Genomic DNA, 17465 nt, shown 5'->3' on the forward strand with positions numbered 1-17465 from the left:
TTGCCTTCCTGCCCTTCTTATGGCCTTTTCAGAGCTCCTCTGCTTGGCCAAACTGGGAACTAGTTGCTTGCTGCTGCTTATAGACATCATGCCTTTTATTACTAGCTTAAAACACAGCCAGGTCTTTCTTTTTCTCAATTTGGATCAAATCCGGTTTTAGGGGGGGAAATACCTCAGATGTAGCATTTCATAGGAAGTGACAGTATAGACATGGATTGTGGCATGATCATGTGTACACAGCTTCCTAAACCAGTGATGGGAGCACACTGGATGCAGAGTAAACAAGAGCATGCGCACAACTTGTGATGTACATCAGCACATATTGTGGCACTGAGTTCCATAGCTTAATTTTGGCACACCATGCTTCTTTTCATCAGCCCCAAATCTCCTGCTGATCACATTACTGTGCTTTCACATTACTGTGTTTTAAAATTCTGTTTTATTAGCTACATAGGAATCTGCCTTATAGTGTGCCAGATCCCTAGTCCATCTTGCTCCATATTTTCTATACTCCACCTGGAGATGCCGAGGATCAAACCCGGCACCTTCTGCATGCAAGGCAGATGCTCTAACCAGAGCCGTCTTTCCCATAGGGCTTAGTGGTGCGTCACACCAGGGCACTAGCCACTCAGGGGCGCCCCAGCAAGTGGGGGAGCTGCGCGGCTTTGCCGGCGGCCTCCCCTTTCCCTGCACACCCGCCAGCTGCGCCCCTTCAACCATAAGGCTGGCGTGCGTGCAGCTTCCATCCTAAGCCTCTGTGGGGATCGCTCTCCTCCCACGGAGGCTTGGGAGGGGCGCAACTTCACTCCCAAGCCTCTGCAGGGATCGCTCTCCTTCAGCGGCATGGGGGAGAGTTGCGCCCCGCCCCGGATGGCTGGCAGTGCACAGCTACAGCTACTCCAACACTATCCGTGGTAATTTGGGGGCGCTGGGTGGATATTTGCACCCTGGCACCGCATCTGCTAAAAACAGCCCTGGCTCTACCACTGAGCTATGGCCCTTCCCCAGCAGCAGCAGCAGAATCTAAAGAGGAACCCAAGACAAAGAGTGCCACTCCAGGTGTGGGAAAGCTGCAGTAATTATTTACCACTGAAACATCATAAAGAAATAAAATTGCCCTGTTGTTAGTTGTATAGAGATGTGTCCTGCACCAGAGAGCAATTTGTAGACAGGAGGAGTTTCCGTCTCTCCTGAATCACTAACGAGACCCTTCTTTTGTGTTCTGAGCTGCCCAGGGAAGAATGTCATTAAGTGGCCTATATAAAGACTCTGAGTTAAGTAAAAATAGTATTACAAGAAAGGGAGAAAAACTTCTCTCTATCCAGTTTCCTCACCTCATGCATAATTTTATAACCTGTCCTGTTTTTGCTATACTAAAAGGGCTTTGAACGTTGCCTGGCATTGCTTGCCTTTTTCTGCACCTCCCTCCCCAACTGTAAAGTGTGTGTATGTGTGCATTACTGTGGTTTACAAAGCAAAGTGTTTTTAATTTATGTAGCAAAACTGTTTCAGCTTCTGCCTTCATCAGCTGCTCTGATACAAATTAAACAATGTTGTTTCCAAGGTGGCTGTTAATGGTGCTTTGCTCAGAAGGGCTTCATTTCCTGAAGCTAAGCAATACTGCGGCCATCGTTCAGGTTGAGGCCATGCGGCATTAATGTGTCCACCATGTACTTCTCTTTCTTTTGCTAACATTGGGGGATTTGTTGGCTTCGCAGCTTGCATGAAGCACAGTTTGATGCCTGCCTGCCTGCCTGCCTGCCTGTTTTTAGATGGAGGGACCAGAACTGTACAATATCCTGTGTGCGCCTGGCAGTGATAGATTTGTAAATTTGCATATGCACATAGATTTGTATCCTTTGTCCTTGTTAAGGATGGGTGAATCTGGCCAATTCATTTTTTCTTCGTCCCCCCCCCCATGAAGTTCACTTCACCCCATTTCCAAGTCAATCTGCAGATTGTTTAAAAACTGCAAACTAAAATGCATGAAAATTTGGAAGCTATGTCTTCAAATATGCAATTCTGCATGTTTTCAAGCAATATTTTCCCTAATAAAATGTAGGGGTATTTTTTTTACACCTTCATTTCCACAACTATGTGCAGTTTTTGGTTGGAGAACAGTTCCAGAATTGGAAGAAGCACCTACCGTATTTTTCGCTTTATAAGATGCACCAGACCACAAGACGCACCTAGTTTTTGGAGGAGGAAAACAAGAAAAAAAATATTCTGAATCTCAGAAGCCAGAACAGCAAGAGGGATTGCTGCGCAGTGAAAGCAGCAATCCCCCTTGCCGTTCTTGTTTCTGTGATAGCTGCGCAGCCTACATTCACTCCATAGGACGCACACACATTTCCCCTTACTTTTTAGGAGGGAAAAAGTGAGTCTTATAGAGCAAAAAATACAGTATTTTGAAGGACAGATATGTTTTGTTTTGCTTGTTGCTTTGGGAAGTGTGAATTTAGGAGCCTTGCCTAGCCCCTTCCCAGCCCCTGTTTTGTTGAGATACTTCAGGTGCCAACTATCTACACTTTCCAGAAAAAATTGAAGACATTTTTGTTCTGACAAGCTTTCTCAGATGGACAAATTTGGTCTCAGCCATGGGTGCCTCCTTGGTACTGTTTTCAAATTTATCTGATGTTATTTTCTGTGTTGTTGTTAACTGCTTTTAGTTGCCTTGAGATGTGAGGAAGGCAATGACTAAATCAATAAATAGTGTTGCATATTAGTCCCTTCAGCTAAAGGTGTCCCCACAAACTATTGTGTAACCCCTTTCTTTCTTTCTTTCTTTCTTTCTTTCTTTCTTTCTTTCTACTTGAGCAGATGATCCGACTTTAGTAACCCGAATTTCCCATTTCCTAGCTTTAACCCCCCCACCTCGGTTTAGTTCCTGTATAACAATAACACGCAAATATGTGTGTTCTTTAAATTGTAGCTATGAGCATGTGTTTAGGTTATCAGCGGAGACTTGGCCAGGAGTTGGGGGAGGAAAATTAGAACTTGTACAACTCTGTCCAACAAGATAAAAATAAAAATCTGTATGTTGCTTCCCAACCTCAGCAAGTTGCTGTTAACAACAGCATAAGATCATAGGTACATCAGAAGCTGCTTTATACTAGGTCAGTATTCTCACTACACTGACTGGCAGCGGCTTCCCAGGGTTTCAGAGGGAGAATAATCCCAGCCCTTCCTGGAGATGCTTGGGACTAAACCTGGGACCACCTGTGTGCAAAGCAGACATTCTAACCTTGAGCTACGGCTCTTCTGTGGCTTACTGCGGCTCACAGCCCTGTTTCAGTACCAAGCCACCACCCTAGAGAAGGAGTATTTCTGAGCACATGCAGAGTTAAGTTTTCTAGTCACTGAGTGAGCAACAGCCTTTCCCTCTGCATGTCAAAGTTTCAGTTATTGAGGAACAGAAACTGGAAATAACACAATAAAATCATAAGAGACATAGGCAGAGGGCCTTCTTGTTAGTGGCACCTGCCCGGTGGAACGCCCTCCTACCAGATGCCAAAGATACAACTTTCTGACTTTTAGAAGACATCTGAAGGCAGCCCTGTTTAGGGAAGTTTTTAATGTTTGATGTTTTATTGTGTTTTTAATACCCTGTTGGAAGCCGCCCAGAGTGGCTGGGGAGGCCCGGCCAGATGGGCAGGAAATAAATAATAAATTATTATTATTATTATTATTATTATTATTATTATTATTATTATTATTATTGAATTTTCTGGGGGGGGTAGACAGGTGATCAGAGGGTGGGGGGCAGGGAGAGCAAGCTAGTTTCTCAGAAAGAAAAAATGAGAAGCATAGTGTCTGTATATTCCAGGTTCCACAAAAGCTAGATATATATTTACCCTCTGGGAATCTGGAGATTAGGATTCATTGGGGTGGGGGAATTATTCCCCACCCCCAGATACATTTAGACAGAGGGGTTATTCGGGGGCAGAATTTATGTGCTGCATACCGTCGCTTTGTTTCTCAAGAGATCCCAGAGCTTTGGGCAAGGGGGAGGTCAAGACAACAAAAAAAACCCTTTTATCAGAATTGCGGAGCACCTTCCTTCCAAGGAAAGATTAGCATGTTTGCGGGGTTTCAGAGCTAAAAGGGCATTTGGAGGTGGGGTTATCCATACCTCCCTATAACCTTCCCTCAGCACTTTCCTCCCAGCTGAGGTCCCTAGGTATGTGAGCCTGCTTAGGCATTGCAGCTGCAGCTACAGAACTGACTCCTTGGAACGACTCCCTGTGGCTTCTCTCCGCCACCGTTTCCTTTTGGACAGTGTCCCCATTACAAATAGGGAGGAACGGATGGGGACGTGTCTTGGCCCTTCTGCGGACATTCCTTTCCGCTCTGACTCCCCTTACGTGGTTCCTGTGCTTATCAGCTCCATTGTCAGGCTCAGGCCAAACTCGATCCCTGCTGCGTGGCTGCTGTAGCGAAAATCGTTCTGCTTGGGAGCTGGACAAAACAAAGTCCGTTCATACTTGTCCAAGCATATTGAGGCTCTTCTCCCCAGCCGCTCTGTTGCCAAGCCACCAGTTGTAAACTATTTGAGGCAGGGGCCTGCCATTCGGAGAACCATGCCCATTGCAAGGACAGAGGAAGCTGCCCTGTGCTGAGCCAGGCCATTGGTCCATCTAGCTCAGTATTGTATGCACTGACTAGCAGAGGCTCCCCTGGATTTTATGCAGTGTTCTCCCCCAGTCCTGCCTGCAGGGGATTGAACGTGGGACCTTCTGCATGCAAGACAGGTACCCTACCACTGAGGGACAAACGTGAGTGACTACAGCCCTTCACACTGATTAAGGTTCAAGGAATAACATGTTTCAGGGAATAGCTCAGTTGGTAGAGAATGTGACTCTTAATCTCAGGGTTTGGGGTTTGAGCCCCATGTTGGGCAAAAGATTCCTGCATTGCAGGGGGTTGGACTAGATGACCCTCGGTGTCCCTTCCAACTCTACAATTCTATGATTCTATAATTCTGTGAATTCACAAGACAGGAAAGCCATAACCATTAGATATTGGCACCTCTCTCTCTCTGTTTGTATGTGTGTCAATTTGTAATGTGTGCTTGGGGATGGGGGACAAAGTTGATTCAGTTCACCTTTAAAAGTGAATGTACCAAATTCACACTTTCCTAAACAATATAAGAATCAAAACACAGCCATCCTACAAAATTCACTCTTCTCTGAATTTTGCAATGCAGTTCTTCAGCCAACCAGTATGTACAAAAAAAGGCATATATTAGGGGGAAATGTGCATTAAAATGCATATATTAGTGAAACTGCCATACAAAAATGCATTTTATTATGGGAACTAGCCAAGAAGGGGGTAGTTAGAGATGTTGCTTAGCAACCAGGCATGATCTTCACTGAGGTAGCACATGCTTTGATTGTCTGTGCAGTTCTGAGAGAGTTTTTCCTTCTTATGTTTGGTTAAAAGTTTTCCTGTTATGTAGAAGGCCTGAGCTAAGAAAGACAAGGCATCTCTGTAGCATCTCAGTGTATAATTCTGTTCAAATTATACACTGTTTTTGTTAAGTTAGCTGAATAAAGTGTTATCAGGACTATTCTTTCTGGGTTCCCATCTGTGTTATTTAAGTGGCTAACATTCCATCTAATTCTGATTGGCAGCATCTCCCTGGGGTTTAAGGCAGGGGTCTTTCCCCCATCCTACTCTAAAATGTTCGGCCTTGCAGCTTCTGAAGCACTGGAACCCAATGGAAGCAATGGAAACACTGTTGGGTTGCAGTAGTGATACTCTGGATCCTTTTGAGAGCTTCAAATGGTGGAGTTCATTTTAAGGGCAGTTATGTTCCCAGGCATATTGGTCTCATCAAACACAACCCCACAAATAATAACTTTTTTAAACTACAAAGCTTGTTGTGCTTCTATCCTTTCAATGTGGCACTTTAAATTCCTCTTACCTACAAATTGCTCATTGGCAAAGGACACACCTATATCCATTTAACAAGACGGAACTTAATTTTGTTAATGCTTCAGTGGTAAAGAATTGTCGCATCTTTCCCACGCCCAAAGTAGCGCTTATAGGAACAAAAGAAGAGCCTGCTGGGTCAGGCCAATGGCCCATCTAGTCCAGCATCCTGTCCCCACAAGTTTGTATGACAGGTGGCTGTCCCCATCTTGATCCTGGAGACTTGTCAGGCAAGGATGTGGAGAATGCAGGCTTAATCTTCCATCAACTCTAGCCAGCAAAGCCAACTCCCATCTTTCCTCACCATTGGTCATGCTAGTTTGGATGGACAGGAATTGACGTTTGATGGGTGGGCAGGACCACCCACCTGTCAGCCACATGCTGTCTCAATGACATCATCAGGTGACCTGTTTCACCCTCCCCACAATTTGAAATCACATCATTCGGGAAGAATGCACAGCACTTTGCAAGCGGTGGCCATCACCCGACAGAGCAGCAATATCTGCAACCCCACTTGTGGCCTAGCTGCACTTTTGCCTGCAGGGAAGTCGGTACTGTGCAGGCACATTGGCAGAGCCAATCCAGTGCGAGGCACCATCCTTCATCACCCACCACTCCTTTAAAGCAGACTTGGAGCAGAGAACCAGCTGGCTGGCCATGCTTGGAAAGCCCAGTGCAAAGCACGGACAATCATCTTAATCTAGGATTTAGAGTTGTTATCTGTGTTTATAAGCACTCTCTCTTTTCCCCCTTTAGGTGTCTTTCTGCCTACCTGAACAGTGCTGTCGTATGCACAGCAAATAAAATACTACACCGTTAGCATGTGCATGCTATAGGCAGCGAGTGTGTGTGAGAGAGATCACATCCCTTCCATTTGTGCAAAGAGTTACCTCTTGACATTCTCTAATCAATAGGATGCCTCTGGCACAGTAAGCTCCTGTTTGAGGCTTTATTTGTGTGTGGTTCGCCACCCCCCTCACTTGAAGGAGGAAGCCAAGCTAACTTTAAATGAAACAATAAACAAATTCAGGCAAAAGGTGAGTTCCTCCCTGGGGGACAGTTTGCTCTTAGGTTGAAGAGGGCACCTTCTCCCAAACTGTGGCAAAGGCAGCTGGTCCTATGGCATTCTTTCCTGTGGGTGCTTAAACAAAGCCAGCAGGAGCCTCCCTTGCATCACACAGAGAAGTCATCACGGGAGATGGCGCTTCTTTGGCAGTTGACTTGATGATGTTAAAGTTGATGATTAAAGTTTCCGTGCCTATGGAGGGGTTCCGTAAGGAATGGTTACGAAAACCTCCAGTGTGCCTTCCTGCATCAGATAAAGATCTATCTAGTGCTTTCTTTCCATTTTAGATTGTAAGGTCTTCAGGGAAGGGGCCTGTCATACTGCACTATGTCATGTAAATTGATGGAAAATCTATTTTTGTAGTTGCATGCATTTCTTTAAAAAAAAAAAAATCCATGGGAGAAAAAGGGAGAAGGCTGTACCTTAACTATCACAAAAGCAGGCAGCGGGGAAATCCCTGAAGCTCATGAAAGCGTCACCTCCCGCCAGCAATGGTTGTTCCCAGCATCTGGTCCTTAGGGGTTGATTGTCTCTAATCAGGGAGGTTTGCTTTGGGTACCATGGCGAGTAACTACTGATAGATGGTTCCTCTGCCAACTCGCCAGACACTTCATTCGAAAGCTGTCAAAGCAAGATCACTGCATCTTGTGGCTGGGAGTTCTACAAGCGAATGGAGTGTTATATGGGAAGGAATTTTTATATTTGTCAGTCTTGAACTGGCCGCAAATTAAATCCACTGGTTGACATGTCACTCACTCCAACCTTACCCTGAGTTCTTTTATCATGAAAACAAAACAACCCCCCCCCCCAGTTTATACCTCACTAAATGGGAAAGGCAATAGCTTGAATCTGGAAAAAGGGGATCCTCCCTCCAACTGACCTTAAACTTCCCCTCGATCCCACCTGGCTCTGCATCCATTCCTCTTGTGCCCATAGCACAGTGGTGCAGAGCACACAGAACGGCCCAAGTTCAATCCCCAGAATCTCCAGATAAAGGATCACATAGCAGCCGATGAGGAAAATGCCTTCCTTAAGCCCTGGGGAGCCAGTACAAACGGTCTGATTTATTTATTGGTGATGAGGAGCATAAAATCAACAAAGAATTCATGGAAGAAATATGAAATATATCACAGAGCCAATTGATTCACCCCCCCTATGAGGCAGTTTCATAGTAGATCCCTGCATATGCTTTTGAGTACCTTCCTTGAAGGGAGGGGGGTCTAATAAATACATTACCAAACAGGTGGGAATATATCTGAATGTTGCCATAGCTCTTAGACCTGCTGTTATGGTGGTAAGCTCCTAACCTTTCACCTTTGTTCTTTGGAGGCTGTGATCATGTGTGTGTGTGTGTGTGTGTGCGCACACGTGCATGTGTGTGTGTATTCTTGTACAGTTATTTTCATGGTTGGCTGACAGTAATATATGCTCGTTTGTTTATTTGATTGATTAATTCATCAACATAGCTGCATCAACCCTCAGGGGGGCAGTCTAGGTGAACAAATTAAAGTTTTTTGGAGATGCCTAGATGCCAACGGTGTTGGTACTTGCCTGGTGTTCATTGGGAGCACATTCCAAAGGGCAGGTGCCACCACACTAAAAGCCCTGATCTTAGTGGACATGAGACAAATCCTGGCAGCATCCAACACAACTAAGATTGTCCCTCCTAAGGAGTGAAGTGACTGGGCAGGAATATACAAGGCAAGGCATTCTGGGAGGTACCCTGGTCCCAAGTTGTTCATGGCTTTATAATGCCGTATATAAGCAGCCAGTGAAACATGCCATATTTCAGTGCAGGTGTTATGCTGCACTGTCAAATAGGGTCCCCCACTCAAACAGCCCTGCTGCTGCATTAAGGCAGCTTCTTCTGTCCTCATTTGACGTCTTAACCCTTCAAGCTATGACAGCAGATGTCATGTGACGTTAGGCAAGGGAAATGTGGGCATGGTTCATCCAAAACAGCCTAGTGGACTTAATTGCATCCCTGGACCAGTGGTATCTCGCCACAGCTTTAAAATATTGACTAGTTTCTCTACATTGTACGGTTTCTCTAAATGAAGGTGGCCAAATAAATAAATTATGGTTGGCATGGACATTTGTGGGCATGCAGCAGGACCAACAACCTTCCTTCTCTGTTGGTCTCCTGTTGACTCATCCATTTTCTCCTGCCTTGTCAGATCAACCCTAACTCTTTTCCTGTCCTTGCTTTGGTCTTAATGAAGACTCCCCCATTTCTTCCCCCTTGGTCTGACTGTGGTAAAGGGGACCGAAATGGGCAAGCAAAATGTTCAGCATGGGAGTGGTTGCAACACCTTCCTTAAGGCTAAAAACAGATGGTGGGAGCTTCTGGAAATGATTGATGGAATCATATTCAGAGCCTTCCAGGATTAGCCAAGGAAAGTGATAAGCAAACACTGGATTGAAGACAGGGAAAATAAAGTAGGGGTGGGGAAGGAGTTTGTATCCAGTCACTGGGCCAGATCCTTATCTCTCCATTCCTCTGTCAGTCAAGTACTACATCAGATTCTTCAAAGTGTAGGCAGCCTGCTCATAGCTCAATGGTAGAGCATCTGCTTTGCATGTAGAAGGTCTCAGGTTCAATCCCCAGCATCTCTCTAGGTAGGACTGGGAGAGAATGCCTGCCTGAAACTCTGGAGAGCTGCTGCCAGTCAGTGAAGACAATATTGAACTAGATGGGCCAGTGATCTGAATCAGTATAAGGCAGCTTCCTACGCTCCTGTTTGTTTTGCAGAGAAGGGCCCTTGACTTCTGCCCCAAAGACCTACCCGGACGGCACCGGAATTGCATTTTGGGCCCCTCCTGCTGTGTGGGGCACTTGACTTCTGCCCCAAGAGTCCCATTCTGATGGTGCAATGTGGGTATATATATCTCCTTTAGGGGCAAGATGAATCCATTGCCCACTCTTGAGATTAACATCGCCTGGGGGGAAGGAGCTGAGCCTTGAAGAATGACAGTTCTAGCAAAATCCGAGGAAGCACATTTGAAGAAGGCATTCCTGACAGGCCCAAAGAAATGGGGACAGCAGTTTACCAGGGGGCAGGAATGGGAAAGCAGGGCCTGTCCGTGATAAACAGGGACAGTTGGAAAACGTATGTGTCAGAGTAAGTGAATGCAAAGCGATCGGCCCTTGAGTCCCAACTCAGCACTTCTTTCTTTGAAAAACTCCTGCTTGTTAACATGAAGAGAACAAAATAAGGTCAAGCCTGTGCTTGGTACGGGATGGTGAGAGGGCAGAGGAAACCTTGCTCACTCATTAACTATACTTAAAAGAAACAAAACAAAAACTCAATAGGGGAGAATACGGGGCGGACTTTAAACTGACAGTGCCTTGTGGACGTGACAGGGCTATGGATTATTATCTTCTCTCTCTCTCTTTTAACGCGCTTTGTTAGTTCAAGAGGCTCACCTTCCTGATTCAGTGCTTTTTGTTGTGGACAGATGTGGACAGAGTTGAATCCTGCTGGCTGCAATCTCTTTCATCACTGGGAGGTGGAGCTTGGGACATGCATTTCTGAGCATGGACAGAGTGCCCAGGCAGAAGATGAGGAGAGAGTTTATCAGCACCTCAGTTCCACTTACTTGAATAGGATGTGATTGCCCTACTGGGATAAAATTCCCACTCTGTCACCGTATTTTTGGAGTGAACTGGAGCCAGTGTGGATCAATTGAAGTGAGGCCTACTTGCGAATACATTGAATAGTAATAATAATAATAATAATAATAATAATAATAATAATATCCCAAAGAAGTGGCATAGTTTTTGTCCCCTACGTTTTATCCTCATAACAACTCTGCAAGAAAGGTCAAGCAGAGTGATCAAGATTAAACTGCAAACAAACCAACCCAAACAAAATCCTGTATATTTTGAGGAAATATGTTAAGATTATTTTATGTGGTGCAAGAGGGAGGAGGCGGAGAGAGAGAGTGTAATATTTATTTATTGGATTGATTGATTGCTTTTCTAAGCTGCCCTTCCTCCTCATGGGGAGGCGTTTAGAAGTCAGGGTCCTCCAGTGCATCTTGACTGGCAAGAGATTCAGGACAGACAAAAGGGAAGTCCTTCTGATGTCCTTATGGATAGGTGATATGATTTGCAGCAGGGCTGGGTAACCCTGTGTCCCTCCTGATGTGTGGCCAATGGCTAGGGATGATGGGAGCTGTAGTCTGACAACATCTATAATGGCTTCCCTCACCCCTGACATGCACAATCCTCATGACAACCCTGTGAGGTAGGTTCGTCTGAGAATCAGCGAGTCAGTAAGAAGTGACCCTGATTGGGAGAGACACTGCCCAGTGAACTTCATGGGTGAGGGTCTCTTTAGACCTAATCTGAGCCTCTAATCTGTGCCCCCTCCCACAGATATTGTTGGACTCCGGATCCCTTTAGCCTTGACCATTGGGGTGGCACTGTGGTCTAAACCACCGAGCCTCTTGGGCTTGCCGATCAGAAGGTTGGCAGTTCGAATCCCCGCAACGGAGTGAGCTGCCGTTGCTCTGTCCCAGCTCCTGCTAACCTAGCAGTTCGAAAGCATGCCAGTGCAAGTAGATAAGTAGGTACTGCTGTGGCAGGAAAGTAAACAGCATTTCCGTGCGCTCTGGTTTCTGTCATGGTCTCCTGCTGTGCCAGAAGTGGTTTAGTCATGCATGACCCGGAAAGCTGTCTGTGGACAAACGGCGGCTCCCTCAGTTTGAAAGCGAGATGAGTGCCGAAACCCCATAGTCGCCTTTGACTGGACTTAACTGTCCTACTCACTGGGACTGAGGGGAGTAGGAGTCTGACAGCTTCTGGGATGTTGGCCTTCTGTGCTGCCTGCAATTAAAATTAGACTTCCTGTCTTTACATCACACCTTCCGTTTGCCTCATGATTTGGAATTGTCCCCCTTTTGAGCTCCTGCAAGCCTTTGGCTTTCCTCAGACAGGCGGATACTGTGCATGGCACATGTCCATCTTACCAAATATCTGAGATCCTTTTTACCTGGAGGTGCAGAAAATAAAAGCTGGTCATATCCGCACCACCATACATTTAAAGCATATGAATTTCCCCCAAAGAATGCTGGTAACTGTAGTTTACCCCCCACATACCTGCAATTCCCAGCACCCTTCACAAACTACGATTCCCAGGATTCCTTGGGGGGAGCTATGGGCTTTAAAATTTTGCATGTATCCAACCCATGCCAAACCGCAATCTCCCTACTGTGGGTTGTGCATTCTGGAGGTGAGAACAGAATCTCTGTTCTCTCAGCTCACCCCAGGCTGTCAGTGGCTTTCTACAACCTTTTTTAATGATTGCTAGTTAATGTTTGCTTATATCTCTGATGGTTGAATGACAAGGTTCATCCATCAAGGGTTTATTTTATTTTATTTTTTTACGGCCTTTGCCAAAGTTGGAAGCATTAAAAAACAAAGGGGGAAATGTCACTGTTCTCTTCTTTCCTGCGCACCCCCATTCCCTTGCTTTGATGTAGAGGCTTTATAGAGTTTTAGAGAAGTTTGTGGTGCACTCGGCCCAAGCTATTTCCTGATGTGAAAGTGGGAATCTTTAGTTTTTGTTATAAATGTTGCTCGTTCTTAAGATCAATTGAAAAGCAACACTTGCATGGATAGAGGAAAAAGATGAATATGTATGATGTAGACACTGCAGGATCCTGGAATAGATGGGTCATTGGTCTGATCCAGCAGGCTCATCTTAAGTTCTTATCTTGATGTTTGGGGCAATATAGATATTTATGAAGTTTGGGGATATTTTTGAGGACTGGCAGGTTGCTGCTTCTGAATGCATCTACCTCTGTACCAGGGAGGCTAATGTAACTGCCGTGCTTGATTTATATCTGTGCTTTTCATGCTGTCTTACTTGATAGTTATCCTGATATGCTTTTACTTTTTGAGATGTGATTGATTTTCTTTTTTTAAGTGAGTGACTATTATTATTATCATCATCATACTTGAGATTTTGAGTACTGCTTTGGAGGGATATGTTTATTTTAAAAAGCAGCGTGTGCATGATTAAAATCAATAAATAAATTTAGCACTGTTGCTTTCCCACAGACAAGAGCATTTTGCATGGGAAATTTGCAGCTGTTGATGCAAGGCAAAGGTGAAATTTGAACCCATGCCCCTCTGAGTCTGTGCCCCCCCCAAGCTATTTTCTGGATCACACCAGCATTCCATGTCTTCCTGCAGCTTTTGTTTAATATTTCTTGGGAGACTTTTTTTTTTTTTGTATCTCTGCCAAGCTAATATTGACAACAAGATAGGATATTTATGCGGGAGCTATTTTTCCGTAGCCAAAAAACCCATCCCCAAACATGTTTGCATTTTTCTGAACAATACTGTTATTTCAAGATAAGAAATTAAAACAAACAACACCCCCCCAAGCATACACACAAGTAAACGTGCATAAGATTGTGGTATGAAGCTCGGTTTTTCATATTTCTACACGTTTACCTGGGAGTAAGTACCGTTGAATTCAGTGGGGCTTACTTCTGAGTAGACATGCACAGGATCGCACTGTGACATAGTTCAGACATGGCCATTTTGTCAAGTCTTCTGTGCAATAAGACAAATTTTAACTTACGTTCTGAAAAGTTTGCCAGCTGCTTCACCAGTAAATGAAATTTAGAGGCCGGGGGCGTTTTGAGGTTGCATGAGACGGGGTAGGGAAGTCCTCGCTTTGGGTGGCATTCAATCCATTGATTTCAATTAATCTACTCTGAGTAGTGATGGATATCATGCTTTAGCATTAAAACTCCCTGAGCATTTTCTATATACAGTATTGTTATGCTGTACGAACACATGAGCTCTGTCACTGCCTCCCAATTACAGTTACAGCCTCAGTTTTGTTTTTGAAGATTTGGCATCAATCACTATGTTTCTGCAAAATAATAGAATACAAAAGTAAGTGCTTTCTTTTTTTCCGCAAAATTCAGTCATACACAAATTTGTAGACCCACTGAAATGAACAGAGCTGAGTTAGTTGCTCATTAATTTCAGAGGATCTTCTGTGAGTATGACTAATGCTAAGATACAACCCAGTAAAACTTTATAAGGGGAAACAGGAGAGAAAGGGGAGATGGGAGTGAAAACGAAATTGCCTTTGGAGGCAAACCACCAAATCAAGGGACCCTATACACATTATAGCCCAATTCTCCTAAAAACACATGACATATTGTATTTTCTTCTCCCACTATGTTATAAAAAAATTGCTCCATATTGCAGTTATCTTATTATCTTCTTGTCTTCTTTCTCGGGTTATTTGAATATTTGTTCATTTTATTTTAGCTACTTTATCCCACTTTTAATTTCCAATCTGATATTAAGAGATTGTTGTTGTTTTTTAACCCTAGTTATATCTGATGATTCATTAAGGAAATGAATAGGATACAATTTGATTGTGAAAAAGTTAGCACCCACAAGGGAGGCCTGCAGACGTGATAAAATGCACACCCGCATTCTTGAACATCAAGCAGCTCTGTGAGAGAATAGAAAAGCTGACTAGATTCTTAGGAACACAGGAAGCTAGCTGACTCTACACCAACTCAGGGCTTTTCTGAGGAACCTGGTTTACTGAGCATTTATCTTGATTTCCTTGCACAAAGCTCACATGTTAGAACACATCTAGTCACTATCAACCATTCATTCAAATTCATTTACAACGACATGCATTTATCCTGAATTCACTCTGATTTGCTTGCAGGGTATGTATACACTTCTTCCCATAAATAATTCGCTTTTCAAACCATATAATAAGAAAGTCACTAATAAGAGAGTGGGGAAAACATAAAGACTTGTTAGAATGGAAAACACCATGGTGGCTGTCACCTACTGAAGCATTTTCACTTAAGTCGACCAAAAAGTAAGTTGGTTGACATACAGAGAGTTATTAACAGAGGATGAAGATAAACTCAAAGGAGTACGATGAGTTGAAAGATTACTTACAAAGTTGGTTACACCATAGGCAACTAAACAAGATTTTTAAGCAAGATAATAAAAAGGGGGTTGGTTATATAGTCTCCAGATTTAAAAAAGAAATAGTGGAAGAGAATTTTAAGTTGCTTAAAAAAGCATATAGCATTTTATTAGAATGGGAAACTAAAGATGAAGAAGTTAAATCAGTTATGATTAAATGGGCCCAAGGATGTGGGACACAACATTCAATTTGAAAGTTGGGGGAAACTGTGGAAAGTTGATATAAAATTTACAGATTGCATATTATTAAGAGAAAATTACATGAAAATGATGTGTAGATGGTATATTACACCAGTGAAAATAGCTAAGATGTTTAGGAAAGAAAATAATAGATTCCCCTAAAATTTATGATTATTTGTTTGAATCCCTTCCACAAAACAGTGACAGTCTGGAGAGGCACCATCAGACTTTGTCTGTCTTGCCCAGAATCGTCTGCTCTGGCTTGGCTGCATCCCTCTCAGGGGTCCTGTGCAGGGGAATCAGTCCCATCACCTGCTTCCTTTTTAATGGGATATGTCAGGATTGAACCCGGGAACATCTGCATGTAAAGCAGGTCATCTGCAGCTGAAAAGGCTCACCAATGCAGACTTTTAATCTTTTATAAACTGAAGACATCAGTTTGCCATTTGTGGGGTTGGGGGGAAAGGAATCAAAAGCATAAATAAAGCCTTTCTCTTCTTGATCTGATAGAACACATATTTTCACGGCACAAATTCAGTGACAGGAAACATAAATCCACTACACGTATGGACATGTTTCAGACGGGCGAGTGAAATGAAGTCGAGCCACACTCTTCCGATTGCATCTTTGCAAAATAATATCCCTGGAGCCCCGTTGTTTAAAAACAAATCAACCCTATTAGAAACTGATTCACATCCTTAGGAGAATTAAGAGCATGTAGAGATGATAGACAGACAGATAAACATATAGCATAGTAGATTAAAAATAAAACATAGCCAGCAGCCAATGATACTGTCAGATTGCTGGGGTCTTCCAAAAATCAGATTAGTAAGCTGAAAAAGAAGCTGTACTTAGCATCCTTGAGGAAAATGGATAAAGGACTCACCCTCTGAAGCGGCTGCAGCAAAATACAGGGAGAGCAGAACTAGGAAATTCAGGAATCCCATGATCTTTCTTCCAGATGGGCTGGAAAGATGTACCAGCATAGATCCCTGTATACATGATCCCAGACCTGTCCTGGGGTTTTTATATAGGAGGAGGGCAGGCAGCCCTGATCACCTTTCCTGGACATAAGCAGGAGGATGGTGAGAGACACCTCCCCTTTTTAATTCCTCCAGCTATAAACTGTAATAACGATCCCGTCTCCTTTGAAACTTCTTCATTTCCTCCACACCCCTTCAGCGGCTGCTGTCAAGGGAGCAAGATTCTCCTCTGGCCCTGATGAGCTGCCTGTGAAATGAACTTAGCCAGATGACTAGTAACTTATTAGTTAAGTCAAACTTTTCTTTTACCCCTCACCCCACTTTCCTATTTCTCATTATTGCGCCTTGGCTCAGGAATATTGGCAGATAAGGCAGATAATTCAGTGTTTCTTTTATGGCTGTGATATTGCTTCTCTTCCCCCCTCCCCACCCCATCCAGTGAAACATTGTGGATCATAATCAACTGAACTAGCATGAGAAATATGATATTGATGCAGGAATAATAACAAATACATCCTCTCTGGTGCTGATGGATTCTTGTGCGTATAATGCTCAGCAAGGCAGCTGTGTTGGTTTGAGAGAATTCAAATATCTAAGTGAGTTTGGCGTCAGATTGTTTGGGCTATCCACTTTCTGCAGCAGCACAGTACACTGGTTAGAGCCAGGGTGTCAAGTGCCACATTCAAATGGGAGTAATTTGTCAGGGGCCAGAGCTAAAGATGGCAGGAGTGACTCGTTCTTTCATTTTTTTCTTTCTATCATTCCCCTCCCCCCCCACGAGCATGGATATTGTTATTTTAAACAAAAACAACAATAATAAAGGGTTTACCAGGCTTTATCATGCCTGTGTACCAGGACAGGGCTTCTAGTGCACCACTGTAAATAAGTTAGTTCAGTCAATATCCAGTTCTCGGAGTCCAGGGCACTCATTCACAGAAAAACTTCCCCATTGCATCTCTGCATGAGTTACTGTTCTAGTTTTGCAGCCTTCTTCTCATCCTCCGCCGACTCTTAGCCATTCTGCTGCATCTTTACTTTGGCTATACTTGGTCCATTTGATCCTTCCCAACACATGGAGACACAGCAGAACCTCTTCATAGGAGGCTGCCTGTTGTGTCTCTCCATGGTGTGCTGCCTTAGGCTCTTCTCAGTTTGTTTCTGCTGAGAGCAGCCTGGCAGTTGTCCTATATCTTTGCAGTTGGTATGACTGGACAATCCAGCCACATCTAAGGCATGGAGGCAGCAGAATTATTCTCCTCACCCACTCAGAGGAGTCTGCCCATTGTGTCTCTGTGTGAGCCACTTGCTCTGCTCA

General features: G+C 44.0%; 1 protein-coding gene across 1 annotated transcript in view; it reads right to left on the reverse strand.

Annotated features, from left to right (window-relative positions):
• The window catches only part of CA4 (carbonic anhydrase 4), a 28694-nt gene extending 12196 nt beyond the window's left edge, over positions 1 to 16498 (reverse strand). Inside the window, exon 1 of the mRNA XM_083587976.1 lies at positions 16054 to 16498. Within this exon, the coding sequence (XP_083444102.1) occupies positions 16054 to 16153 (100 nt within the window). The 5' untranslated portion in view covers positions 16154 to 16498. The remainder of the gene's footprint in view (positions 1 to 16053) is intronic.
• Positions 16499 to 17465: the final 967 nt, after the last annotated feature.

The sequence above is a fragment of the Podarcis filfolensis genome, assembly GCF_964270895.1.
Source record: "Podarcis filfolensis genome assembly, chromosome: 15".
Classification (NCBI taxonomy): domain Eukaryota; kingdom Metazoa; phylum Chordata; class Lepidosauria; order Squamata; family Lacertidae; genus Podarcis; species Podarcis filfolensis.